The 27,738-nt window shown below is 46.0% G+C and overlaps 1 protein-coding gene across 1 annotated transcript in view; it reads left to right on the top strand.

Annotated features, from left to right (window-relative positions):
• Positions 1–27,738, top strand: part of LOC148044777 (tyrosine-protein phosphatase non-receptor type substrate 1-like) — a 143,815-nt gene that overhangs the window by 97,476 nt on the left and 18,601 nt on the right. Inside the window, exons 2-6 of the mRNA XM_087720875.1 lie at positions 11,868–12,209; positions 13,050–13,376; positions 15,772–16,119; positions 17,693–17,794; positions 21,898–21,919. Of these exons, the coding sequence (XP_087577001.1) occupies positions 11,868–12,209; positions 13,050–13,376; positions 15,772–16,119; positions 17,693–17,794; positions 21,898–21,919 (1,141 nt within the window). The remainder of the gene's footprint in view (positions 1–11,867; positions 12,210–13,049; positions 13,377–15,771; positions 16,120–17,692; positions 17,795–21,897; positions 21,920–27,738) is intronic.

Raw genomic sequence — 27,738 nt, 5'->3', positions numbered from 1 at the left:
TCCCCTTTCTGACAAATAGATAATTACAACGTTGAAACTACAGGTTTGGATGGATTCAGGGTCCTGGAAGTCTGCTTCCGGGGGGTTAAAATATGATTTTTTCAAACTATTTTAGGGTCTCTTGTGTGAATCCAGCCAGGTGACAAAAGCAAGCGACTTCAAAGAAGTTTAAAATTACTGGTGTAGAGTTTCCTGCCTAAACAGGGGGTTGGACTAGAAGACCTCTGAGGTCCCTTCCAACGCTGTTATTCTGTAATTCTGTAAGGCTCACTGTCTTGAGCAGGGGGCTGGACTAGAAGACCTCCAAGGTCCCTTCCAACTCTGTTACTCTGTAATTCTGTAAGGCTCACTGTCTTGAGCAGGGGGCTGGACTAGAAGACCTCCAAGGTCCCTTCCAACTCTGTTATTCTGTAATTCTGTAAGGGATTCCTGCTTGAGCAGGGGTTGGACTAGAAGACCTTCAAGGTCCCTTCCAACGCTGTTATTCTGTAATTCTGTAAGGCTTACTGTTTTGAGCAGGGGGTTGTACTAGAAGATCTCTGAGGTCCCTTCTAACTCTGTTATTCTGTAATTCTGTAAATGTCTCCTGCTTGAGCAGGGGGCTGGACTAGAAGACCTCCAAGGTCCCTTACAGCTCTGTTATTCTGTAAATCTGTAAGAGTCTCCTGCTTGAGCAGGGGGTTGGACTAGAAGACCTCCAAAGTCCCTCCAACTCTTGTTATTCTATTCTGTTCCATTCCATATTTTCTATTCCATTCTATTCTATTGCCCTCCCTTTTTAAATAATTACCAGTAGTCCTCGAGTTACGACCACAGTTGAGCGCAGAATTTATGGTGGCTAAGTGAGAAATCTGAGAAGTGAGTTTTGTCCCACTCACGACTTTTCAATGCCGCAGTTGTGAAGGGAATCACTGCAGTTGTTACATTAGTGATGGTTGTTAAGTGAATCGGGCTTTCCCCATTGACTTTGCTGGTCAGAAGGTCGCAAAAGGAGACATTGCAACCGTCCTAAATGTGAATCAGATGCCGAGCGTCTGAATTTTGATCGCCTGACCATGGGGATGCCGAAATGATCGTAAATGTGAAAAATGGTCATAACTCAGCGCTGTGGTAAGTTCGGGACAGTCACTAAACAGACTGTTGTAAGTCGAGGACTGCCTGTACAAGTAGTCCTTGACGTACGACCACAAGTGAGGCCAAAATTCCCGCTGCTAAGGGAGACAGTTGTTAAGTTAGTCTTGCCTCGTGGTACGACTGTTCTTGGCACAGTTGTCAAGCAAATCACTGCAGTTGTTCAGTTAGTGACATAGTCGTTAAGTGAATTCGGCTTCCCATTGACTTTGCTTGTCAGAAATTCGCTAAATGACATCACATGATCTTGGGACACTGCGACCTGTCGTAAAGATGAGGCAGTTGCCGAGCATCCAACATTGATCATGGTCGTAAGTCTGAGAGATGGTCAGAAATGGTACGGAGTCTCCTGCTTGAGCAGGGGGTTGGACTAGATGACCTACAATGTCCCTTCCGACTCTTGTCATTACTACTCTCTTCACGTCTTCCGTAAGTCGCTTTTTTTCAGCAGCATTAGAATTTCGAACCGTCGTAAGCCGAGGACTATCTCGTGGCGAAGGCCCCGTTTCAGACCCGCTGTAAGCTTCCACTGTCCTCACACTATGACAGAGCTGCGTGTGAAGTCTCCCGAAGGCAATTTATGGGCCTTGGCAAGCCCGAAGCGTCGACGTCTTAATGAATGGCCATTCCCACACAGTCAGTTCCTGATAGTCGGAGATAATGGGCGCCGTTCTCTTGCGCTAAAAATAATGGCTTTGACTTGCCTTCCTCTCCCTGAAGCTCGGCAGCCAAGAGCCCAGCTTTCAGCCAGGTGCCGTTTAGTGGCGCCTGGTGGGAGAGGAGATCTAAAATTAAGCACGTCGGGGACCTCTCTGCTTTCGGCCAGCGAAAGGGCAAGGTGGCTTGTTCGTCTCGGAGTGGAAATTAATGGGCTCTCGCTCTGCTTGTTCCCCTTCTCGGGGAAGAGCGGGAAAAGGGCACCAGTTGTTTTCCCTTATGATTTAAATTGGGGTGGGATGGGGAGCTTGAAAGCTGAAGGGAGTGGACTTCAATTCCCAGAGTCCCTCAGCCTGTGGGCTTTAAAAGAGGTGCACTTCAACTCCCAGAATTCCCCCAGGTGAATGGGGAATTCTGGGAGTTTAAATCCACCCATTTTAAAGCATGACTGGCTGGGGAATTCTGGGAGTTGAAGTCCACTCGTCTTAAAGAACAAAGGCTGAGGAATTCTGGGAGTTGAAGTCCACCCATCTTAAATAACAAAGGCTGGGGAATTCTGGGAGTTGAAGTCCACCCATCTTAAGGAACATAGGCTGAGGAATTCTGGGAGTTGAAGTTGAAGTGCGCGTGAGGCCGTTCCACGTGGATGGCAGGTCCATGTGAGGCACCACTGGAGTATGTTCCCTCCAGTGGTGGGTTTCAAAAAACTTTAGAACCTCTTCTATAGGTGTGGCCTGCTTTGTGGGAGTGACTTGCCAGCCATGTGACTGGGTGGGAGTGGCTTCATAGTCATGTGACTGAGTGGCAGTGGCTTGGCAGTCATGTGACTGGGTGGGCATGGCCAACTTGTAAAATGTGATGAAACTCACTTAACAACGCTCTTGCTTAGCAACCGAAATGTTGGCTCAGAAACTCTGGCATTTGAAGCACGCAAGTCTTAAAGCTGTCAAGTCACAAGACCTTTGCACCCCTAACCCTTTAGAAAAAAAACCCAGGGGTGTTCAAACTTGACAGCTTTAAGATTTGTGGACTTCAACTCCCAGAATTCCACCTCCAGTCATGTTGCCTCAGGAACTCTGGCATTTGAAGCACACAAGTCTTAAAGCTGTCAGGTTACAAGACCCTTGCACCCCTAACCCTTTAGAAAAAAAAATCCCAGGAGTGTTCAAACTTGAGAGCTTTAAGACTTGTGGACTTCAACTCCCAGAATTCCTCCTCTCACTCTTCATCTTGATGATGTGAGGACGGGAGGGGGGACAGAGCTGGAACCGGTTCTAAACGGCCCTGTAAATTTGTGGAACCTCCTCTATAGAAGAGCTTAGAACTGGCAGGAACTCACCATTTTTTCCAACCCAGGAAATGGCGGGGACTGACTGCACATGGGTTTAAATATTTGGGGGGAGGGCTTATTTTCAGGGGAGGACTTATTTTAGTGCATGCGCTCAAAAGGCCAATTGGGCTTATTATCTGGGCAGGTCTTATTTTTTGGGAAACAAGGTGTTATGTCCCGAAAGTCTTTTGTCTTGTAGATAAGCCAGCCCAACCTTTCTGGAGCTTTTAGCGAAGATGGGGGGGAGACTGCTTTGCAACATCATGTTTCCCCATTTCTCATCCAGGGAGCTATAATGTTCTGCCTTTTTAATATTTCCTAGAATATTTCATTCTCCTAGGAGAGTGGTGGGCGCCAAACTTCCTGCAGTGGATTTGGGAACGAGTGTGAAAATGTCGTGGCGGCTCCAGATAATTTCCATTCCATTTTAATCTGGGGCTGCCTGCCCAAGAGGCTTAATTTCCAATTTTCTTGGCAGAAAAGTTGCCGAAGAAAAGAAAAGAAAGAAAGAAAGAAAAAACCAGCTTCTTTGAGGCACGATGAATCTTCTCAGTGGAATTGGCCTGTGATAATATTAGAGAGACAGCTGCGAAACTATTTTTGTGGGTTTTTGTGTTGGTTCAGCGATGAGCACCGGCTCGTCGCGGAAGGACTGTTAAACCCATTATGCTTTTCATGGGCCTCAAATGCTCCGTTTGCATTTTTTGCCGGTGGGGTGTGTGACCCAAAACAGTAGGGATGTTCGCACAACACCGTAAACTGTAATGTGGTGGTTTAGCGAAGGTCTGGAGCTCTGCGCGAATGCGTTCGGTTGGCAGAGTCAAGCGTTGGTGTTTTTTTTCCAACCGCAGGAAGGATTGATGGGAAAGAGGAGTGGTGCGGAGGCCTAGAGGTGCAGCTCATGCCTCTACCATCAGGAGGCTGTGAGTTCAATTCTGGGTAGAGGTAAGTATTTCTTTCTCTGGACCAGGGGTGGGTTCCTGCCAGTTCTAAGCTCTTCTATAGAAGAGGTTCTACAAATCTCCAGCGCCGTTTAGAACCGGTTCCAGGTCCCTCCCTCCGCCCGTCCGCACAGCATCAAGATGGAGAGCGAGAGGAGGAATTCTGGGAGTTGAAGTCCACAAGTCTTAAAGCTTTCAAGTTTGAACACCCCTGGGGGTTTTTCTTCTAAAGGGTTAGGGGTGTGAGGGTCTTGTAACGTGACAGCTTTAAGACTTGCACACTTCAATGCCAGAGTTCCTGAGCCAACATGACTGGAAGAGGAATTCTGGGAGTTGAAGTCCACAAGTCTTAAAGCTGTCAAGTTTGAACACCCCTGGGTTTTTTTTTTCTAAAGGGTTAGGGGTGCAAGGGTCTTGTAACTTGACAGCCCTAATACTTGTGTGCTTCAAATGCCAGTTTCTGAGCCAACATTTTGGTTGCTAAGCAAGAGCGTTGCTAAGTGAGTTTCACCACATTTTACAAGTTGGCCACACCCACCCAGTCACATGGCTGGCAAGCCACTCCCACCCAGTCACATGGCCGGCAAGTCACTCCCACAAAGCAGGCCACACCTACAGAAGAGGTTCTAAAAAATTTGAAACCCATCACGGCTCTGGACACACTGAGAATATATCTGCTGAATAAAACTCCACACTGGCAACAGGAAAGGCATCTGGCCATTAAATACACTGCTGGCTCCATTCAGTGGCCCGGACGCCACTCCTCCAGGGATTATCGGGTCAATAAAAGATGTTGAGGAAGGATCGCTGTGCTTTGTGATGGGTGAAGAAGAGAATTTGCCCACAACGGGGTGGGGTGGGGGGAAGAGTTGTGGTCTGTGGTTTGCTCACCCTGGCTTAAAGAAATCTGTCAGAGCATAGAGACAGCCACTAGAGTGACGTCTACAGAAACCCAGTCTAGGAAGACCTCTGTGGTATCGTGGCAGAATCAATAGTCCTTGAATTACGACTGGTCATTTAGTGAGCGGTGGAAATTACGCACCCAAAAGGTACTTATGATCAGTTTTCTTTTTTTCCGAGGTGGCGCAGTGGTTAAATGCAGCACTGCAGGCTACTGCTAGATCAGCAGTTCAGCGGTTCAAATCTCACCGGCTCAGGGTTGACTCAGCCTTCCATCCTTCCGAGGTGGGTAAAATGAGGACCCAGATTGTTGGGGGCAATATGCTGACTCTCTGTAAACCGCTTAGAGAGGGCTGAAAGCCCTATGAAGCGGTATATAAGTCTACTGCTATTGCTATTGCTATTGCTATTTTTTTTTATTAACAAACATACACACACAAAATTTAGACGTACATCACATTTACACAATACAATACGAACAGGAGCTTCCTGTTCTTTCTAGTAGCAATCATCAATCAATACCACTCAGCTTATATTATTTCCCCTTCTATTGTATTTCATTTGGATTTCACCATTCTTAACCCTCTTATTTTACTCATAACTATTATTTTTTGTTATATTCCTTCATTGATTTTTATTTCTTTCCTCCATCCACCTCTACCATTTATCCCATATCTGGTAGAATTCTGATTCTTCTTTTCCCTGGATTTCTTTAGTTAGTTTGTCCATTTCAGCACAATCCATAACCTTTCTTATTATTTCATCTTCGCTTGGAATTAATTTCTTTTTTTCCATTTCTGGGCAAAGGCAATCCTATGATCAGTTTTCAATGGGATTGAATGCATTTCAACCAGGGTGGATTTGATTTAAATCAAGTCGATTTAAATCCCGATTTGAATCACTAGTAAAAAGGCTTGCTTTAAATCGACTCAATTTAAATCATCATTTTTTAAAGAGCAACTGTTGTCTCCTTCTCCTCTGACCTGCTGTTGACTCACCGGCAGTCCCAATATTGCAGAATATACAGCCTCATATGCTACATAACTAAGCTCTATTTCATGCTGAATAAACTAAATTATTCCTGTACCTTAAGTAGAAGATAGATAGATTTAGATAGATTTTTTTTAACTCCAAAATCATTTTTATTAAAATAAATTTGATAAATAGAAGAAAAAAATCCAATTTAAAATTTAAAAATCTGATTTTTTTAATATATATGTTCTGTCCCCCCCTTCTTCGCTCGTTAACAGACGACAGGCGGACAAACTTAAAAGGAAAGAACTTTATCAGTCCTCGGCTCAGACTGGCTGCGAGCCCAAAAATAAACATAAATAAAGTCTCTGACAAGAAGATAACAGAATGCAAAACAAAACTCTTACAAAGCAATTCACTTCTCCAAGTGTCTCCTTGAATCAGGGTTACAGAAAGCCAATCACTTCTCCAAGTGTCTCTCACAAACAAACCACGACCGATGAATGATGAACGTTGACTCCTGCAACCAGGGCGTGGCACCATCCGTCCTTTTATCACCAGAAGACGCCACTAACGAGCCCCAGCTGCATTGTTAATCTTGCATCCCGACTCAACTCACAGCAAACTTCTGCTGAGTCACAACATATATATATATATATATATATATATATATATATATATATATATATATATATATATATATATATATATATATATATATATATATATATATATATATATATATATATATATATATATATATATATATATATAAAATCGACGATTTTTATCCACCCTCATTTCCACATCCTTTACATCCGTTTCCAACGTCCTGCAGGCAGGCCACTCCCAACATTCAATGGTTTTGCCAAAATCTGGAATTTGTATCCAGGGTTTCACTCTCTCACTCAGCCCAACCTACCTCGCAGGGTTGTCGTCGTGGGGGGGGGAAATAGGAGGAGGGGGAGGAAACTTTTGGCATATTCACATCACCTTGAGTTATTTGTATAAATAATAAAAGCAGGTGATAAACACATGGAAAAATTGTTTAAAAAAGATGAAATATAGGACATATGGTGATGTTAACTGTTGTGACTCAGCAGATGTTTGCTATGAGTTGAGTCGGGATGCAAGATTAACAATGCAGCTGGGGCTCGTTAGTGTGGTCTTTTGGAGATAAAAGGACTGATGGTGCCACGCCCTGGTTGCAGAAGTCAACGTTCATCATTCATCGGTCGTGGTTTGTTTGTGAGAGACACTTGGATAAGTGATCTGCTTTCTGTAACCCTGATTCAAGGAGACACTTGGAGAAGTGAATTGTTTGGTAAGAGATCTTTGTTTTTGCATTCTGTTATCTTCTTGCCAGAGACTTTATTTATGTTTATTTTTGGGCTCGCAGCCAGTCTGAGCCGAGGACTGATAAAGTTCTTTCCTTTTAAGTCTGTCTGCCTGTCGTCTTTGAATGAGCAAAGAAGGGGGGACAGAACTATATATAAAAATGAAATGAGAAAAGATAAATATGTAAAGAAAATAATATTTGAAGTTGGCACAGCAAAACAGTGGTCAAAAATGATTAATTTGTAAAGATCAGGTGTTTAGCAATGATATCTAAGCTTAAATGAATTAATGGGGGAAAAAAGAAAAGATTATGTAAAAGAGATGAATTTTAATGGAAGTGGGGAAATTAGAATATACATATACAATATATATATATATCGAATCCCAGTAAGGATATGGCTAGCTGATGAGAGCTAAATAGCTTGAAATAGATCTATACTAGTCTTCCTTTATTTATTTATCAGCACAAATAAAAAAAACATATATATATATATATATATATATATATATATATATATATATATATATATATATATATATATATATATATATATATATAATTAATTATAAATGAGATGTATAAAATGTGACCCAGTCAACACTCTGTCCGTAAAGTATGTACGATGAGGAAAAGGAAAATTGCAATAAAACTTTATTTTTTAAAAAAACCAGGCCGTGTGGAGACTCCTGGGAGGGATAGGGTGGGCGTGGCCAGCCAGTCCTTGCTTCGGTTCAGCGAACTAGATGTAAAATTAGCATCCGGTTCGCCCAAACGGCTCAATCCCACCCCAGCATTTCTTGAATGACTTAAGTTGCGCCGTCAACTCTCTTTGGTCTCCAATTTGATCCTAGAAGAGTCTGGGAAATTTCTGAGCTGCTGGGATGTGACCCTTTTTCTCAATACTATCCCCGGCTGTGGAATTCAGCCGTACGGGGTACATTATCCCAGAAAGCACGTGGCTCTTTTCTTTTCTTTTCTTTTCTTTTTTTTGTTACCTAAAAATGCATTTGTTAGAAAGCCTAATTATGGAATATCAATGTCTATTACACAGTGTGAAAACAGGAGACTCGAAGCATTAGACAGCAAAATTGCACACTTACCTTGCAGTTCAATTTTAAGAGAGCGTAGAGGTTGAGTTTGGTCTTTGTATTCAATATGATGCCCAGAACAATTTCATATCTGGTAGCCACGGGGCATCCGAGCATCTTTTCCATTTGTGTGACAGTGTGTTTGAAAAACCCAGGAGATAAGGGAAGGTGGAACATAGAATAATAGACCTCAAAGTCCTTTTTTTTCAAGAAGCAACTGGACTTTCCGCTTTTTCTTTGAAGACGTTTTTCTTCTCATCCAAGACCCGCACCCATTTGCACCACTCAGGTGACCCTGAGGACAGAGATAAACCTCCAAGTGGCCTCAACGGCTCCCTACAAAGGATGCAAAGGACCAGCTGTCTGCAAGAGGGTATAAATCCTTCCATTCCTCTTCATCCAGTCAGAGATAGAAGAAGCTCCTTGGATGAGAAGTGAAACGTCTTCAAATAAAAAACAACAACAAGAAAGTCCAGTTGCCTCTTGAAAAAAGCACCTTTGGGACAACCATGACACCGAAGACGACGGAGAATCTCCGTAGACATAGAATAGAGTTGAAAGGGACCTTGGAGGTCTTCTAGTCTTGTTCTTGTTCCTTATTCTATTCTATTCCTTATTTCTATTCCATTCCTTTTCTTTTCTATTCTGTTTTATGCTATTCCTTATTTCTATTCTATGCTATTCCTTAATTCTATTCTGTTCCATTCCTTATTTCTATTCTATTCTCTTATTTCTATTCCATTCCTTATTTCTATTCTATTCCTTATTTCTATTCTATTCCTTATTTCTATTCCATTCCTTTTCTTTTCTATTCTGTTTTATGCTATTCCTTATTTCTATTCTATTCTATTTATGCTATTCCTTAATTCTATTCTGTTCCATTCCTTATTTCTATTCTATTCTCTTATTTCTATTCCATTCCTTATTTCTATTCTATTCCTTATTTCTATTCTATTCCTTATTTCTATTCCATTCCTTTTCTTTTCTATTCTGTTTTATGCTATTCCTTATTTCTATTCTATTCTATGCTATTCCTTAATTCTATTCTGTTCCATTCCTTATTTCTATTCTATTCTCTTATTTCTATTCCATTCCTTATTTCTATTCTATTCCTTATTTCTATTCTATTCCTTATTTCTATTCCATTCCTTTTCTTTTCTATTCTATTCTGTTTTATCCTATTCCTTATTTCTATTCTATTCTATTTTATCCTATTCCTTATTTGTATTCTATTCTATGCTATTCCTTAATTCTATTCTATTCCTTATTTCTATTCTATTCCTTATTCCTATTCTATTCTATTCTATTCTATTCTATTTTATGCTATTCCTTATTTCTATTCTATTCTATTTTATGCTATTCCTTAATTCTATTCTATTCCTTATTTCTCATTCAGTTTGCAGGAGACAATTAGTTCGCTTTATTGGTTTGTGACTCTCCAAGACTCCTTGCAGAGTTCGGCCTGGCAGCTCTCCAAGCCAGATAAAGTCTGTGACTATAAATCCTCCCTTGAAAGACTTTGCTGGATGCGAATGAGCAGAATTCGCAGTCAATTAATAAAAGGGTTTTTTGTCTGGACCAGGAGTTTGCTTCATGCTCTTGGGAAGCCTCGCTCAGAACAACTGGCTTTTTTGGCTGCTGCCAGAGACGGCTGGCTCATATTTAAGTGATTGTCCATTAGGACTCCAAGATCCTTCTCACAGTTACTGGCATTAAGCCAATAACTGGAAGACAGAATGCGTGTATCAAATGCAACATAAAAGACACACAACTTTTTGCCTTGGAAAGTGTTTCATTGCAAGGAACGGTGGCACATGTGGGGTTTTATGCTGAATTTTTAAAACTAGGCCAATCGTATTCCCAAGGCGCCGAAGGGAGCAAACATTCAGACACATCGGGGGCAGCTTTTAAGAACTAGCACTTTGCCAGAGATTTAGGCACTAACAAGAAATTAATGTTGCAGTGAAACATCCTTAAATTGTATTATATTATTTCAAGGGTAGAAAAACCTCGCCTTGAATTGAACAGTTGGCGTTTTCTCCGGTCCGTTGCAATTACAGCCATCTGTAAAAAAAAAATGTATACGGTGTTTTCATTTTTCTTTAAAGTGCCATAAAATCAATTTTACGATCCAGTTTTTCCTACCTTGGCAAGGTGCTCCAGGCAGACGGTTTGATGGCACTCCCTCACTATACCTATCAACAGGGAACAAAAGGGTGGAAATGGTTTTATAGTTCCCGTAACAGGAACTTGGGGGCAGATTTAAAACCAATTCGCAGTCCTCGTCTTTTTGACGGTAATTGAGCTCGGAATGAAGAGTTGTACATTGTGGCAGTCGTAAGTCAAGGCATTCGGTGACCGGATTCAAGGCTGCAATGATTGTTTTTTTTAACAGGGGTTGTTTAAGCAAATTCTGCAGTCGTTAAACAAATGTCACAGCAGTTACGCAAATCTGATTCCCCCAATGGGTGATCTTTGCTCAAAACCAGACGTAAACACCGGGAAACAGGGGGAGAAAAAATGCAAATTATGATTGTGTGAACTGCAATGGGACAACTTTCCACAGTCGGTGTACAACTCACTGCAAGACAATTGGACAGTTTAATGTAATTGTTGAAAATAAAAAATTAAAAACATTTTAATTTTTTTCGTTCTCATTGCATTCTCTCCCTCTTTTTTGCATCCATTCATTAATGACTCCACTATTTCTTTGAGTGTAACTCTTATCCCGCACCGAGTTGTCTCATGGTGTTGCTAGTTGACCCTGATGAGTTGGATGAGGTGAGTTGGCCATGGAAAGTTGGCCATGGTGATTTGGTCATGGTGAGTTGTCCCACAATGAGTTGGCTGGTGTGAATTGGCCATGGCTAGTTGACCATGCCAAGTTGACCATGGTGAGTTGGCTGTTGCTAGTTGACCGTGGTGAGTTGGCGGTGATGAGTTAGCTATGACTAGTTGACCATGGCAAGCTGGTCATGGTGAGTTGGCCATGGCTAGTTGACCATGTCAGATTGGTCATGGTGAATTGACTGTTGCTAGTTGACCATGGTGAGTTGGCGGTGATGAGTTGGCGGTGGTGAGTTAGCCATGGCTAGTTGACCATGTCAGATTGGTCATGGTGAATTGACTGTTGCTAGTTGACCATGGTGAAATTTCCTGATAGAACAATTAATCCATGGAATTAACTTTGCCTCCAAGAGTTGTAAATGCTCCATCACTGGACGCAGGAGGGGGGGATTTGGGTCAACTGTTGATATGTACACATTCGCGCCTTTTAGTCTCAGATCTTGCTGTACCTTCGCTGTTTTCATTTCGTATCCCGTAAAAGTACCTTTACCCCTAAATCAGCGGAGTTTGGGGGGGTTTCCTTTCTTGGATTTTGCAGGAGGCACGCTTGACAAAATGCAAGTGATTTTCCAACACCATCCGTGGTTCTCTGTCTCTAGAAGAATGGGAACCAACTTTCTAGAGGAAAACCCAGTTACAAAAGTGTCTCTTTTTTGTTTCAGTTGTTACAGGACAGAAGGTAGAGGTAACCCAACTTCCGGAGTCCGGAGTATCGGTGAAAGCAGGAGACACCATCATTCTAGAGTGTACATTGACTGGAGGAAATTTACCTGGAGGCGTGCGGTGGTACAAAGGGACAGACAGAAACCAGCCCGTTTACAGTGATAAACAAGGAACTTCCAACAAGGGGGTCAGAGTCACCCCAGGATCCAACACGGACTTCAGCATCAAGATCCAAAACGTCCGTCCTGAAGATGCTGGGACCTACTATTGTGTGAAGTTGAGGGCAGGGAACCCAGAAAGAGAGCTGGCTTCCGGGAAAGGCACTCTGGTCTCCGTGATCGGTAGGTGGTCCTCTGCATTTGATTTCTGGGGATGGAGGGAGGTGTTCCCAGTCAACCATGAGACACGTGAAGGGGTGGGATTCAGCCGGTTCGGACCGGTCCAGGCGAACCGGATGCTAATTTTAACATCTGGTTCGCCGAACCGGTAATTGCAAGGAGTGGCTGCCCCCCCAGCCCTCCCCCCCCAGGAGTCTCCATGCGCCCCATCTCCAGGTAAGTAGCAATAGCAATAGCAGTTCGACTTATATACCGCTTCATAGGGCTTTCAGCCCTCTCTAAGCGGTTTACAGAGTCAGCATATCGTCCCCGCAGTCTGGGTCCTCATTTCACCCACCTCGGAAGGATGGAAGGCTGAGTCAACCTTGAGCCGGTGAGATTAGAACCGCTGAACTGCAGATAAAAGTCAGCTGAAGTGGCCTGCAGTACTGCACTCTAATCCCTGCGTCACCTCGGGCCCATGTGGAGGCTCTGGGAGGGCGAAAAACAGGCCTCCCAGAAGTCCAGAAACAAGCCCGTTTCCTCCCTCCAGAAGGCTTCCAGAGTCTGGTGGAGGCCGTTTTCACCCTCTCGGAGGTTCGAAAGAAGCCTCCAGATCCTGGGGAGGGTGAAAATGCCCCCCTGTGGTGCAGGAGGCCGAGTAGGCCACACTCAACATGGACACGCCCACCCAGCAACTGGGCAGAGAACCAGTTGCTAAAATTTTTGAATCCCGCCCCTGGACACGTGGGAGTAAATCCCATGTTCAAAGTTGAGTCTCTCCGACCAAACGCCATCTCTGGGTTTCCTGTATCGTCTCTGAGGAACGTCAACTGATGTCTCTCTCTCTACTTTCTCCCTCAGCCAAGCCATCCCAGCCTGAGATTACTGGCCCCAAAGGAAGAATCACGGCGGGGTCTCGGGCCTCCTTCAGCTGCTCCACAGGGGGATTCTCCCCCCAAGAGATCACGGTCAGCTGGTTGAAGGATGGGAAAAAAATACCGGCTGCCCCAGCCGAAATCCTGAATTCGAATGAAAAGCAGAGCATCTCGTACCGAGCGGCGAGCAGAGTGGACATCCAGCTGGAGCAAGGAGACGTGAAGTCTCAGCTGATCTGCCAGATCGAACACACATCGTTGGATGGACAAGGTCCTCTCCAGGAGACCTTCGCACTTGGGGATGTCCTAAGAGGTAGGTGAACCTTGGGTAGAAGAGAGGGGCGAAGCGATGGAGTCTAGAGGTGGTAGAGGGCCCTCCATGGCAGCGGGAATGGCACCAAGAAGACCAAAGTCCAGAGGTCGTGGGGGGCCCCAGGGTAGTGGTCTCAAAGTGGATCCAACCACAGGTTTTAAGAGGCTACTATGGAATACTGGGTGTATCTTCCCCAACAATTGAGGTAGTTTCAATTGCACTGTGACTGGGTTGTTGATCTTGACTATGGGGAATGGTCCCACAAACTTTGGTCCCAGCTTCTTGCTAGGGAGTCTTAACCTCAAATATTTTGTGGAGAAGTAAACCTTCTCTCCCACCAAGAATGGTCATTGTGTAGCTCGGTGTTTCTGCTTGCTGGCTGGGAAGGGGGTTGGGGGGGGGCTTGTCTATCCTAAGTCCATGGGTACCCCCTTGCCACCAGATGGTCGGTCCCCACTTCTCTAGCCAGGAGAGTCCCCAGTATGACTGCATCTGTCATTTTGGGGGGCTATTATGAATCAAATTACTTCCTAGTGATCCACTAGCTCTAGTCTCACTGGTTCGGTCAGGTGGGTGGCATAGGCTCCCCCCATTAGGGACCCGTCGATCTGCTCGAACCGTGTTGGGTGGGCCAGTCTTTCGAATTGAATTGAATTGAATTTATTGCACTTATATGCCGCCCTTTTCCCCGAAGGGGACTCAGGGCGGCTCACAATCCAAGTCAGGGAAGGGGGTACAGATAAGGGATAAAAAAGACGAACAGAACAATACACAATTTAAAAGCACACAACAACCATACCATTCGAGGGGGGGGGCAAAAGCTCTTTAGCCCCAGGCCTGTCGGAACAGCCAGGTTTTAAGGGCTTCGCGGAAGGCCTGGAGGGTGGTGAGGGTTCGAATCTCCACGGGGAGTTCGTTCCAGAGGGTCGGAGCAGCCACAGAGAAGGCTCTCCTCCGGGTGGTCGCCAGTCGGCATTGGCCAGTGGATGGAATTCGGAGGAGGCCTAATCTGTGGGATCTAATTGGTCTATTGGAGGTAATTGGCAGCAGGCGGTCTCTCAAGTACCCAGGTCCAATACCATGAAGGGCTCTGATCCCCAGTTTCAGGGCTGTGGTCAGGTTGATTAAGCATCTAGAGCAGCAATAACGAACCTTTTTTGGCTCACGTGCCAAAAATGGGAGGAGCGCAGGGGAGTCGTGCATGGATGTGCCACATCCATAATGCAATGCGCGACACACACACACCGGTGCGCATGTGCCCATTTTTTGCATGCTTTTTTCGCCCTCCCCAGGCTCCAGAGGCTTTATAGGAGCATAGAGAGGGCGAAAACAGCCTCCCCTGGAGGACCTCCGGAGGCTTCAGGAGCTTCCTGGAAGGCTCCGGAGTGCAAAAAAACCAGCCCTACAAGCAAACCGGAAGTTCGGGAACGGACTTCCAGTTTGCTCGTAGGGCCGGTTTTAGTCCTCCGGAGCCTTCAGGAGACTTCCTTGAAGGCTCCGGAGGATGAAAAATGACCCTACGAACAAACCGGAAGTTCAGAAACAGCCCGTTTCCGGCTTCCGGAGGGCCTCCGGGGAGCAGGGGAGGCCGTTTTCACCCTCCCCAGGGTTTAGGAAGGCAGGGGGGGTTGTGCGCGCATGCGTGCGGGGGCAGGGCAGCAGGGGGGTCACACACGCATGTTTCGGGGCGGCCGCGGGGGGATTGAATTTTGGGTGTGGACATGCATGTTTGCAGAATCGCGCGCAAGCGCTTTCGGCACCCGAGCCGTCACTGATCTAGAAGATGGTTCGACCGCCTCCTGCCAATTACCTCCTCGCAACCTATCAGATCTCACAGATTGGGCCTCCTCCGAGTTCCATCTGCCAGTCAGTGTCGACTGGCAACTACGCGGAGGAGAGCCTTTTCAGTAGTAGCTCCGACCCTTTGGAACGATCTCCCCGTGGAGATTCGTACCCTCACCACCCTCCAGACCTTCCGCACAGCCCTCAAGACCTGGCTATCCCGTCAGGCCTGGGGCTAAAGATTATAATCCGTCCCCGCCCGAATGATGAATGTTGCTCTATTTTTTTAATTATGTATTGTTCTATACGTCATTGTATGTATCCCCTCCTACATAAGTTGTAAGCCGCCCTGAGTCCCCTCAGGGAAAAGGGCGGCCTATAAATAAACTTATACTATACTATACTACTATACTACTGCTTTATGGGCCGTTGGGCCGTTGGGGCGCAAAGCCCTCTTCCGTCTTAAAAACTGTTGCACCACATATGATAATACGAATCCGGTGTCCGATGACATTTCCAACCTATAGCGGACATGTCCTTAAACATCTTTGCCAGTCTAGGAACCAGGCGTCTGAAGCTCTTTTGACCGATCTCTTTGGCTTTCTTTGCTCAGTTCCTCCCAAGGTGCGTCTTGAGACCAGCCCACCTTCTCCCGTCCCGCTGAACACCACCGTGACGGTCACTTGCAACGCAGAAAGCTTTTACCCAGATGGGGCAACGCTGGAGTTGTTTGCCAAGGATGCCCCAACCGGAAGAGGAACGGTTGGCCCGAAGAGCTCGAATCCGGACGGGACTTTTTCCCTCAAAAGCAGCCTAGAGATGATGGCCAGAGAAGAGAGGAACTCATCCGTGTTCCTTTGCCAGGTCCAGCACGACTCCCAGCCTCTGGTCAACACAACTATCACGCTCTTGATCAGCATGCAACCTGAAGAGGGGAAAGCTTCGGCTGGTGGGCAAGGAAGTAAGTATGGGCTTTGAGGTTGCTTCTTCAGAGATTTTAGCAATAGCAATAGCAGTTAGACTTATATACCACTTCATAGGGCTTTCAGCCCTCTCTAAGCGGTTTACAGACTCAGCATATCGCCCCCAACAACAATCCGGGTCCTCATTTCACCCACCTCGGAAGGATGGAAGGCTGAGTCAACCCTGAGCCGGTGAGATTTGAACCGCCGAACTGCAGATAACAGTCAGCTGAAGTGGCCTGCAGTACTGCACCCTAACCACTGCGCCTCCTCGGCTCTTTTGTTACCCGTCCACCTTGTTTCCTGTTTCATTCCGTCATGTGTCTTTTGGTCGTTCTTCATTTGAGGACAGCATAGCTCTCCAGATTCTTCTGGAATATTTGAGTGAAGGGATTGTTGTTCCAAGATTCAGCCCAGGGACCAGGTCAGGGGTAGGTTCCTACGCAAACCAGTACCGGTTCGCTCACGCCCCATCGCCACCCCCCCATCCCGGCCACGTATTGCTTGCACACGGGCAGTTTGCTGAAAATGGTTGTGCGCGTGCGCGAAAACCATAAAAAGCTAATAAACAAGATGCCAGCAACAGCAACAGAGACCGGAGAACCGGTACAGGGGCGTGGCCAGCCTGGGTTGTCAAAGCCATATGCCAGCTATCAGCTGCCTGATCCAAGAGGCACGGAGAGTGGAGAGAAGGTGAGAACAGCGCAGACTGACTCGACTACTTGGGAGGAGAGTGCCCCGCCCCTCTTCACAAGGCATACCAGGGGACTGAGGTTTAAGGAGACACTGTGTGGAGGGCCATTTTTGGGGGGGGGGAAACACTGAATTTGTAGATTTTGGTGTGCGGTAGAGACCATTGGAGTTTGCAAGACTGCTTGCTTCTTCCTTGCTTGGTGGATTCAGTACCTTGTTCCTGACTTTGTGGATTCATTGTTTGTTCCTTGGTTCGTGGACTTATTTCCCTGTTCCTGTGTATGTGCACACACTTTGCTGGGTGTGTATGTGTACGCACTTTGCCCTGGGATGTGGGAGAGTTGAAGGGAAATTTGGAGCATTAAAAGAGAGTTAGAAATCTCACAGGAGGTAGTGGCTCAGTGGCTAAGACGCTGAGCTTGCCGATCAGAAAGGTCGGCAGTTCGGCGGTTCGAATCCCTAGCGCCACATAACCGAGTGAGCTCCCGTTGCTTGTCTCAGCTTCTGCCAAACTAGCAGTTCGAAAGCACATAAAAAATGCAAGTAGAAAAATAGGAACCACCTTTGGTGGGAAGGTAGCAACATTCCGTGCGCCTTCAGCGTTGAGTCATGCCGGCCACATGAACACGGAGACGTCTTCGGAAAGCGCTGGCTCTTCGGCTTTGAAACGGAGATGAGCAGCGCCCCCTAGAGTCGGGAACGACCAGCCCATATGTGCGAGGGGCAATCTTTACCTTGTTTTGTTTCGTGAGCTGCCCAGAGTCCGTATAGACAGGGAAAATCAATATATATTTCAACGAATGCATTTTGTAAATAGATGCTGACTGACTCAAAGGGCCATTCAAGGACCCCACCGTAACACATGCAATCTTTCTGCAGACGGTAGTACACAAATGGTGATCACTGGCGTGGTGGTGTGTGCCCTCGTGGTTGTGTTGGTGATTGCGGTTATCTACCTCATCCAAACAAGACACAGAAAAGGTAAACATCCGGGTGAGCTGGTCTCTGTGGTTGGAGGGCCTGTTCAGAGAGTTGGCCATCCTGTGCTCATCCCTCTTGAGGCTGATGGATGCACTGAAGGCACCTTCATCCATTGTGGGGACGGGGTCTTCGGGTGGTCTCTCTAAACCTGTTGTCATGATTTCTATGGTTTGTTTTCCCGATGTGATGCATGTCAAGGAGGGAGGGAGGGTGGGTGGAAGAGGGGAGGGGAGGCTGGATGAATGGATGGAGAATAGAGGGAGAGAGCAGAGAGAGGGAGAGAATGGAGGGATAGATGAGAGAGAAGATGGATGTATATGTGGATGGAGGATGGAGAAAAGGAGGATGGGGGCATGGATGAATGGATGGCTGGATGAATGGATGGACAGATGGACAGGCAGATGGAAGATGAGAGAGAGGCTGGATCAATGGATGGAGAATAGAGGGAGAGAGGAGAGAGGGAGAAGATGGATGTATATGTGGATGAAGGATAGAGAGAAGGAGAATGGATGGATGGATGATGGATGGATAGATGGATGGATGGAAGGGGAGAGAGGCTGGATCAATGGATGGAGAATAGAGGGAGAGAGTAGAGAGAGGGAGAGAATGAAGGGAGGGATAGATGAGAGAGAAGATGGATGTATATGTCGATGGAGGATGGAGAGGATGGGGGGGAGGGATGGATGGATGGATGGATGGATGGACAGACGGATGGACGGATGGACAGACAGATGGAAGCCGAGAGAGGGGATGGATCAATGGATGGAGACTAGCGTCAGAGAGGAGAGAGGGAGAGAGAGAAGATGGATGTATATGTGGATGAAGGATAGAGAGAAGGAGGATGGATGGATGGATGGATGATGGATGGATAGATGGATGGGAGAGAGGCTGGATCAATGGATGGAGACTAGAGGGAGAGAGTAGAGGGAGGGAGAGAATGAAGGGAGGGATAGATGAGAGAGAAGATGGATGTATATGTCGATGGAGGATGGAGAGGATGGGGGGGATGGACGGATGGACGGATGGACGGATGGACAGACAGATGGAAGCCGAGAGAGAGGATGGATCAATGGATGGAGACTAGAGGGAGAGAGGGAGAGAGAGAAGATGGATGTATATGTGGATGAAGGCTAGAGAGAAGGGGGATGGATGGATGGATGGATAGATGGATGGAAGGGGAGAGAGGCTGGATCAATGGATGGAGAATAGAGGGAGAGAGTAGAGAGAGGGAGAGAATGGAGGGATAGATGAGAGAGAAGATGGATGTATATGTGGATGGAGGATGGAGAAAAGGAGGATGGGGGGATGGATGGATGGACAGATGGACAGACAGATGGAAGACGAGAGAGAGGCTGGATCAATGGATGGAGAATAGAGGGAGAGAGGGAGAGAGAGAAGATGGATGTATATGTGGATGAAGGATAGAGAGAAGGAGGGTGCGGGGTGGATGGATGGACAGATGGATGGACGGATGGAAGAAGAGAGAGAGGCTGGATCAATGGATGGAGAATAGAGGGAGAGAGGAGAGAGGGAGAGAGAGAAGATGGATGTATAATGTGGATGGAGGATGGAGAGATGGATGGATGATGGGTGGATGGATGGATGGATGGATGGAAGAAGAGAGAGAGGCTGGATCAATGGATGAAGAATGGAGAGATAGATGAGAGAGAAAATGGATGTATATGTGGATGCTGGATGGAGAGGAGGAGGATGTAGGGTGGATGGATGGATGGACAGATGGACGGACAGATGGAAGAAGAGAGAGAGGCTGGATCAATGGATGGAGAATAGAGGGAGAGAGGAGAGAGGGAGAGAGAGAAGATGGATGTATAATGTGGATGGAGGATGGAGAGATGGATGGATGATGGGTGGATGGATGGATGGATGGATGGAAGAAGAGAGAGAGGCTGGATCAATGGATGAAGAATGGAGAGATAGATGAGAGAGAAAATGGATGTATATGTGGATGCTGGATGGAGAGGAGGAGGATGTAGGGTGGATGGATGGATGGACAGATGGACGGACAGATGGAAGAAGAGAGAGAGGCTGGATCAATGGTTGGAGAATAGAGGGAGAGAGCAGAGAGAGGGAGAGAGAGAAGATGGTTATATATGTGGATGGATGGATGGGTGGTGGGTGGATAGATAGATAGATAGATAGATAGATAGATAGATAGATAGATAGATAGATAGATAGATAGATAGATAGATAGATAGATAGATAGAATATCAGTCAGACAGAGAGACAGACAATGGATGGGTGGTGGATGGACAGATGGATGGATGGACAGATGGACGTACGTATGGCTAGAAGAGGGCTCCTCACATTGACCTGAATTCCTGTAGGCTTCATGGATACCTTCGTGTACTTGGCAACAGTGTAGAAGTGACTCGCAATTGTCTCCGCAATTGTCTCCGTCCAAGATAAACTCTTCCCTCCATGGCCTCATCAAATCCAATCCGGTTATATTCCCTGAGATCAGCCAAGGTCATGAGATGCCTCCTGGCCACTTCATGGAGATGCCCTGTTGCTTTCTGAGGCCCAGTAGAAATGGCCCTTCCCCTAACCTTCCTCTTGGCTTCTTAACTTTCCACCTCTCTCTCTCTTTCCTTCCTTTTGTCTCTCTGTCCCTTTTTCCTTTTTTTCTTTCATCTCTTTCACTTTTTCTTTCTCCTTCCTTCCTTCCTTCCTTCCTTATGGTGCCCCTATTTCTGGTGGGCTTCCATGAAGGTCTACCCTCTTTTTAAGCTTTTAAGAGATCAGCCACTCATTTTACACAAGACAGGCAGGTTAATATAAGCTAGACTGCTTCATTTAGTGACCTTCAAAGTGACAGTGGGACTGGGGGAAAAAGGACATGGCCATTTTTCACACTTAGGACCGTGATCGCGTGATCAAAATTTGCCCGCTTTGCAACTGCCTCGTACTTATGACAGTTGCAGTGTCCGGGGGTCACGTGAGACCCTCTTGCGACCTTCTGACAAGCAAAGTCAATGGGGATTCACTTAATGACCGTGTGCCTAATTCAACAACTGCAGTGATTGGGTTAGGAACGGTGGCAGGCAATGTCGTAAAATGAGCCCAAATTTCACTTCGCAACTGTCTCACTTAGCAACCAAAATTTGGGGTGCAATTGAGGTCGTAAGTTGAGGACTACCCGTATTCATGGAAAAGCCAGTGATTTGGGACCAAGAGTGCAAGCATCTCCACAAGGTGCTTCCTGGTGGATCCCAGAGTAAATCAGAGTAAAGCAGCTACTACTGGTTAACAGATTAACAGAGTTGGAAGGGACCTTGTAGGTCATCTAGTCCAACCCCCCACTCAAGCAGGAGACCCTTCCCCCCATTTCTTACAGAGGGCAGCCCAGTCTCTTCTTGAAAGCGGAAATGGTCAACTGAATCCACACTCAGATCAATAGCGTTGGGAAGGGACCTTGTAGGCCATCTAGACCAGTGGTCCCCAACCCCCGGTCCGCGGACCGGTGCCGGGCCGTGGAGTACCTGGCACCGGGCCGCGCAGCGGCCGGGGGCCCTGATCGCTGCAGCGGCCGGGGGCCCTGATCGCTGCAGCGGCCGGGGGCCCTGATCGCTGCAGCGGCCGGGGGCCATGATCGCTGCAGCGGCCGGGGGACATGATCGCTGCAGCGCAAAGGCTCCTGGGCCGTGCGCAAAAGCTCCTGGGCCGTGCGCAAAGGCTCCAGGGAAGAGAGCCCCGCGCAGGTACGCACTCAATGTGTCGTCGCGAACAACGCCCCCCCCACCCCTGCGCGCGCTCAGCGGGCCACGGTAAAATTATCAAAGGCTGACTGGTCCGCGGCGATAAAAAGGTTGGGGACCACTGATCTAGACCAACCCCCTGTAAAATGGGGTGGAGCTCACTTAACAGACGTCTCGCTTAGCAACAGAAATGTGTACCTCGTTGCGGTTGTACGTCGAGGACTCGCTGTAGTGTCGAGAAATGCCTTCTGTGAGGTTCAGAAAATGCTGTTTTGCTCTCCCGCTGCCCCGTTATTGTAAGGACTTTAAGTTTTGCAGGATGTTTTTGGAAACCTTTAAAACTGATCTTCCAGCTAACGTGGTTTTTTTTCTCCTGCTTTCTTGTAGGTAAAGATTCCACATCTGTAAGGTAAATCTATTTTTGTCTTTTCATCCAAACAAATGGGTTGATTGGGGGAGGGGAATTAAATAGAGGCTGTTACAACCTGGTGTATTTCAGGTCCATTGAAATATAGTTTTCCTCGGTCTGAGTCCTCCCAAGATCCACAGCTGGTTCCCTGGATGGTACTATTGGCTAATATTTGAATATTTAAATATTTAATCTTTTAATATTTAAAACTGGCTTGTTTCACAGTGCCTAATTTTGTTCCACGAAAACCATAGATCCGTTTCCTTTGCATTCTGGATGTCACTCTGGATTTATTGAAAGCAAAGTGGGGCAGAGACAGAGGTGAAATTCAGCAGGTTCTGGAGAACCGGTAGCAGAAATTTTGAATAGTTTGGAGAACCGGCAAATACAACCTCTGGCCGGCCCCAGAGTGGGGAGGGAATGGAGATTTTGCAAATATCCTTCCCCTGCCACGCCCACATAGCTACGCCCACAGAACAGGTAGTAAAAAAAAATTGAATTTCACCACTGGGCAGAAAGGACCCCCAGTAGCTTTCAAACAGCACGCTGATTCAAAGTTGTTAGCAAGGCATTTTTGGAGGCAATGGGACATTCACACCAGTGGTGGGTTTCAAAATTTTTTGGAACCTACTGTGTGGGTGTGGCCTCCTTTGTGGGAGTGGCTTGCCGGCCATGTGACCTGGTGGGAGTGGCTTGCCGACCATGTGTTTTCTCTCTCTCTCTCTCTCTCTCTCTCTCTCTCTTTCTTTTTTATTTCTTTTTTCTTTCTTTCTTTCTTTCTTTCTTTCTTTCTTTCTTTCTTTCTTTCTTCCTTTCTTTCTCTTTCTCTCTGTGTAAGTCTGTGGAGGGGGCAGTGGTGGGTTTCAAAAAATTTTGGAACCTACTGTGTGGGTGTGGCCTCCTTTGTGGGAGTGGCTTGCTGGCCATGTGACCTGGTGGGAGTGGCTTGCCAACCATGTGTTTTCTTTCTCTCTCTCTCTCTCTCTCTCTCTCTCTCTCTCTCTCTCTCTCTCTCTTTCTTTCTTTTTTATTTCTTTTTTATTTCTTTCTTTCTTCCTTCCTTTCTTTCTCTTTCTCTCTGTGTAAGTCTGTGGGGGGGGCAGTGGTGGGTTTCAAAATTTTTGGGAACCTCTTCTGTAGGCGTGGCCTGCTTTCCGGGTCCACTGGTGGAACCTCTTCTAACTGGTTCGGTAGATTTGACGAACCGGTTCTACCGAACTGGTGCGAACTGGTAGGAATCCACCTGTGATTCACACCACATGGTGCAAAAGGAGGAGGACAAAAATGGAAGGACGTGGCAAAGGAGAGGAGAGGGAGAAGAGGGAGGAAGGAGAAGGAGGAAAATAGGAGGAGAAAGAGAGAAGAGGGAAGGAGAAGAAGGAGAAATAGAGGAGGAGAAAGAGGAAGAGAAGGTGGGAGGAAGGAGAGGGAGGGAAGGATGTGGAGAAGGAGAGGAGAAGGAGAGGAAGGAAGGAGAAAGAGAGAAGAAGAGAAGGAGAAGAGGGAGCAAGGAGGAGAAGAGAAGGAGGAAGAGAGAAGAGGAAAGAAGGGGAAGGAGAAAGAGAGGAAGAAGAGACGAGGGAGGAAGGAGAAGGAGGAAGAGAGGGAAGAAGGAGAAAGGAAGGGAGAAGGAGAGGGAGGAAGAAGGGGGAAGGAGAAGGAGAGAAGGAGGAAGAGAGAAGAGGAAAGAAGGGGAAGGAGAAAGAGAGGAAGAAGAGAAGAAGAGACGAGGGAGGAAGGAGAAGGAGGAAGAGAGGGAAGAAGGAGAGGAAAGGAGAAGGAGATGGGAGGAAGAAGGGGGGAAGGAGAAGGAGGGGAAGAACATGGAGAAGGAGAGGAAGAGAAGAAGGTGAAGGAAAAAAAAAGAAGAAAGAGGAAAAGCCGGAAAAAAGGAGGAGGAGCAAGGAAAGAGAAAGAGGAAGGAAAAAGAGAAAGAAGGAAGAAGGAGAGGGAAGAAGGGGAAGAAAGTGGGAAGGAGAGGAAAAATGGGGGAAAGAGGAAGAGAGAAGAGAAAGAAAGGAGAAGGAGAAACAGAAAGAGACAAAGAGGAGGCAGAGGAGAAGGAAAAGGGGAAAAGGGGAAAAGATATGAAGGAAGGAGGAAGGAAGGACAAAGAGAAGGAGAAGCGTATTACGGATTAGCATAATAGCCTAGGTCAGACATCAAGCTACGGTAAAGTACAAACCCCCGGATTAAGCAAGAGGCTTATCAAGCATAGAGTGTGAATGTAAAAACTATTATGGAGAGATGAAAAACCCGCGATAGCGAAGAAGATTATTTTTTTTTAAAAAAAACAGCTTTCCAAGCCTCCCGACTTCAGCCTTCAAGATGACGGGATCAGAAAACCATCTCACAGCTTACTAGAGAGCATTTCAACCCCCGGAGATATTTATTTTATTTTTTTAAAAGAAAAAGCCCAAAAGAATTTGAGCAAAGAGACCAAATAAAATCAAATCACAGGAAATGCATTGAAGACCACGGAAGTCTTCCTGATTGTAGGCAAGCGAAGCTGTCCAAGTGTTACTTTAATTTTCCTTTATGTAAAGGGGGAAAAAAAACAATGTTTTTTTTTCCGCGCATCTTTTGATTGCTTCTGGATTTAGCCGATAATCACGAAACGCGACGGACGATCGGAAATTCCATTTAAGCACCCAGACAAACATTAGATTAATTATTCCGCTATCTGATCGGCCCTCTCTAAGAAAGGAGACAAAAGAAATTTTATCTATCTCTTTTTTTGGTGCTTGAGGAATTAGTTTTTAATGCGCTCCGGGTTTTTTTGGGGGAGGTAATTGTGTCAATTCGCCATCTATATGGAACAAGATTAAAAAGTGTTAAGTCTTTTTTCTCTCTCTCTTTCATTTACTGAGCCTTCGATATGCAGATTGGCCAGAATGGGGAAGATAGGCAGTGCTCGACTTACGACCGTCATGGAGCCTGCCCATTAAGGTCATAAGTCATGATGGTTGTAAAGCAGGTTGCCCTGCGTGAATGACCTGATTTAATGACCGTGTTATAGCTGGGGAATTCTGGGAGTTGAAGTCCATCCATCCTAAATTATGATGACTGGGGAATTCTGGGAGTTGAGTCCATCCATCCTAAATTATGATGACAGGGAATTCTGGGAGTTGAAGTCCATCCATCTTAAAGCATGATGCCTGGGGAATTCTAGGAGTTGAAGTCCATCCATCTTAAAGTATGATACCTGGGGAATTCTGGGAGTTGAAGTCCATCCATCTTAAAGCATGATGCCTGGGGAATTCTGGGAGTTGAAGTCCATCCATCTTAAAGTATGATGCCTGGGGAATTCTGGGAGTTGAAGTCCATCCATCTTAAAGCATGACGCCTGGGGAATTCTGGGAGTTGATGTCCATCCATCCTAAATTATGATGACTGGGGAATTCTGGGAGTTGAAGTCCACCCATCCTAAATTATGATGCCTGGGGAATTCTGGGAGTTGAAGTCCACCCATCTTAAAAGATGTCAAGATTGAGCAACAATGGTAGACATTGTTTCTGATGTGAAGTTAAATTTGGGGCGATGTATTGTCTCAACTAGAAAATTTTAGGGTATCGATGCTAAAAACTTTGGAATAATATTTAAATTTCCTGAAAGAGGCGAAATCCAGATCCAGTTTTGCCCCAAACCTCTAGGAAACATCTGACAGAGGGAAATACTCCTCTTTTTTTTGCTCGTTAGACAATTTAGATTTAATTCCGAGCCAAAGGGAGAATTGAAACAGCCCGTAACACAAAAATCAGTCAGAAATTCCCCCTCAATCGTGCTCTTAATCCTGCGACGTGTTCATTAAAACTGGCAGAATTGTGATCCAATCACAGCACAACCGTCATAAAAAAGGAAATAAACCCAGCACATAAGGGAAATAAGACGGAACAATTACAGAATCACAACAGCAGTGGCCGAAGTAACTCAGCTAGGAAAAGGATCTAAATTTCAGCTCTTTTTAGTGTTTCTCAAACTTTGCAACTTTAAGAGGAGCGGGCTTCAACTCCCAGAATTCTGGGAGTTGAAGTCCACCGTGGCACGACAAAACCGCGGTCCACTAAAGCGCGCCCGATTAAAGCGCGTATGTGACGTCATCAGCAGCGCGACAAATAAAATTAAAAATAAATTAAATTAAAATTAAAATTAAATTAAAGCAAGCCGATTCACATAAAGGTAAGGGTTAGGGTTAGGGTTAGGGTTAGGTTAAGGGTTAGGGTTAGGTTTAGGGTTACGTTAAACGTTAGGGTTAGGTTTAGGGTTAGGTTAAGGGTTAGCGTTAGGTTTAGCGTTAGGTTAAGGGTTAGGCTTAGGGTTAGGTTTAGGGTTAGGTTTGGGGGGGTTAGGTTTAGATTTACACGTTAATTTTAAGTTTACCGCTCACAGCGTGCTGTTTTCGTCGCGCTGTGATGACGTCACGTACACGCTTTCGTCGAGCGCGCTTTAGTCTACCGCGGTTTTGTGGTGGAACCGAAGTCCACACATCTCAAAGTTTGGGGAGGCTGAGAAACAAAACTGCTTTAGATTGTTCCCTATATTTTGGGAAGTTTTTTATTTATTGTTTGTCCAACATGTACAAGATAACAGGTATATGTATAAACATCGACATGAACCAAGGAAATGAGTTCAAATAAATGGGGATAGTAGGACAGGGACAATGGGCATGCAGACCCCCTTTACGGACCTCTTAGGAATAGGGTGAGGTCCACGGTAGACAATTTAAGGTTGAAACTTTGAGGATGTAACCACGGAGTCAGGGAGAGCATTCCAGGCGTTGACCACTCTGTTGCTGAAGTCGTATTTTCTGCAGTCGAGTTTGGAGCGGTTAATCTTGAGTTTGCATCGATTTCGTTTGCCCGCGTATTATTGAGGTTGAAGCCGAAGTAGTCGTTGACAGGCAGGACGTTGTAGCAGACAATTTTGTGTTCTACGCTTAGGTCAGACTGTAGGTGGTGTAGTTCCAGGTTGTCCAAGGCCAAAATTGTGAGCCTGGTGGCATAAGGGATTCTGTTGTGAGCAGAGGAGCGGAGGACTCTTCTCGTGAAATGCCTCTGGACTCGCTCGATTGTATTAATGTCCGATATACAGTGTGGATTCCAGACAGACGGGCTGTATTCGAGAATTGGTCTGGCAAAGGTTTTGTATGCCCTAGTTAGCAATGCAACGTTACCAGAGAGGAAGTTGCTGGCAGGCCTGCAGCCATCTTTTATTTTGGATCTTTGGCCTGCCACACTTTCTATTATTCTACTAGGCATTTTTCTATTGTGGGAAAACGGGAGGTGGGGATTGTACAGAGTTAGATGATATGCAGCCATAACAACATTCTTTCTAGAAAGCCAAGGTCATCCTTTGTCTCTGCACCTCTGCACCTGACTGGATGGGTGGAAGCTGCCAGCATGGCAGTGGGAGATTGGACCGTGGGATGGACTTGTGGGTGTGGGGGGCAAGATCTTGAACTTTCAACTGGGTGGGGAAAATCGGGAAGCTTTCAGATTCGGGTTTCCCCAGATGTGCCAACATGGCTCTCCTCATCAATTGGAACTTTGAGCAATACCTTTGCCTTGGACTCTGATTTACTTTTTGGATGCTATTTGGAACCCTGACATTAACCCGAATCTGACAGTTGAATCAGGCAACCGAGCCATCTTCCAGAAAAGTTGGACTACGATTCCCAGAAGCCTCTGCTGCCTTGCCAGAAGCTCTAGCTGTATCTCACAGCCTAGTAAAATTCCCCCCTTCAGCAGGACTTCTCATTAACTGTGTTTTATTCTTTGGGCCGCCCGTTTTAATGATGTGCTGGGTATATTTATGATTGC

The sequence above is a fragment of the Thamnophis sirtalis genome, unplaced genomic scaffold (genome assembly GCF_051295495.1).
Source record: "Thamnophis sirtalis isolate CommonGarterSnake01/CBP01778 unplaced genomic scaffold, rThaSir2_p1.2 scaffold_7, whole genome shotgun sequence".
In the NCBI taxonomy this organism is placed as follows: Eukaryota; Metazoa; Chordata; class Lepidosauria; order Squamata; family Natricidae; genus Thamnophis; species Thamnophis sirtalis.
Note: the sequence above shows the minus strand (reverse complement) of the source record. Positions and strands in the feature narration are given on the sequence as shown.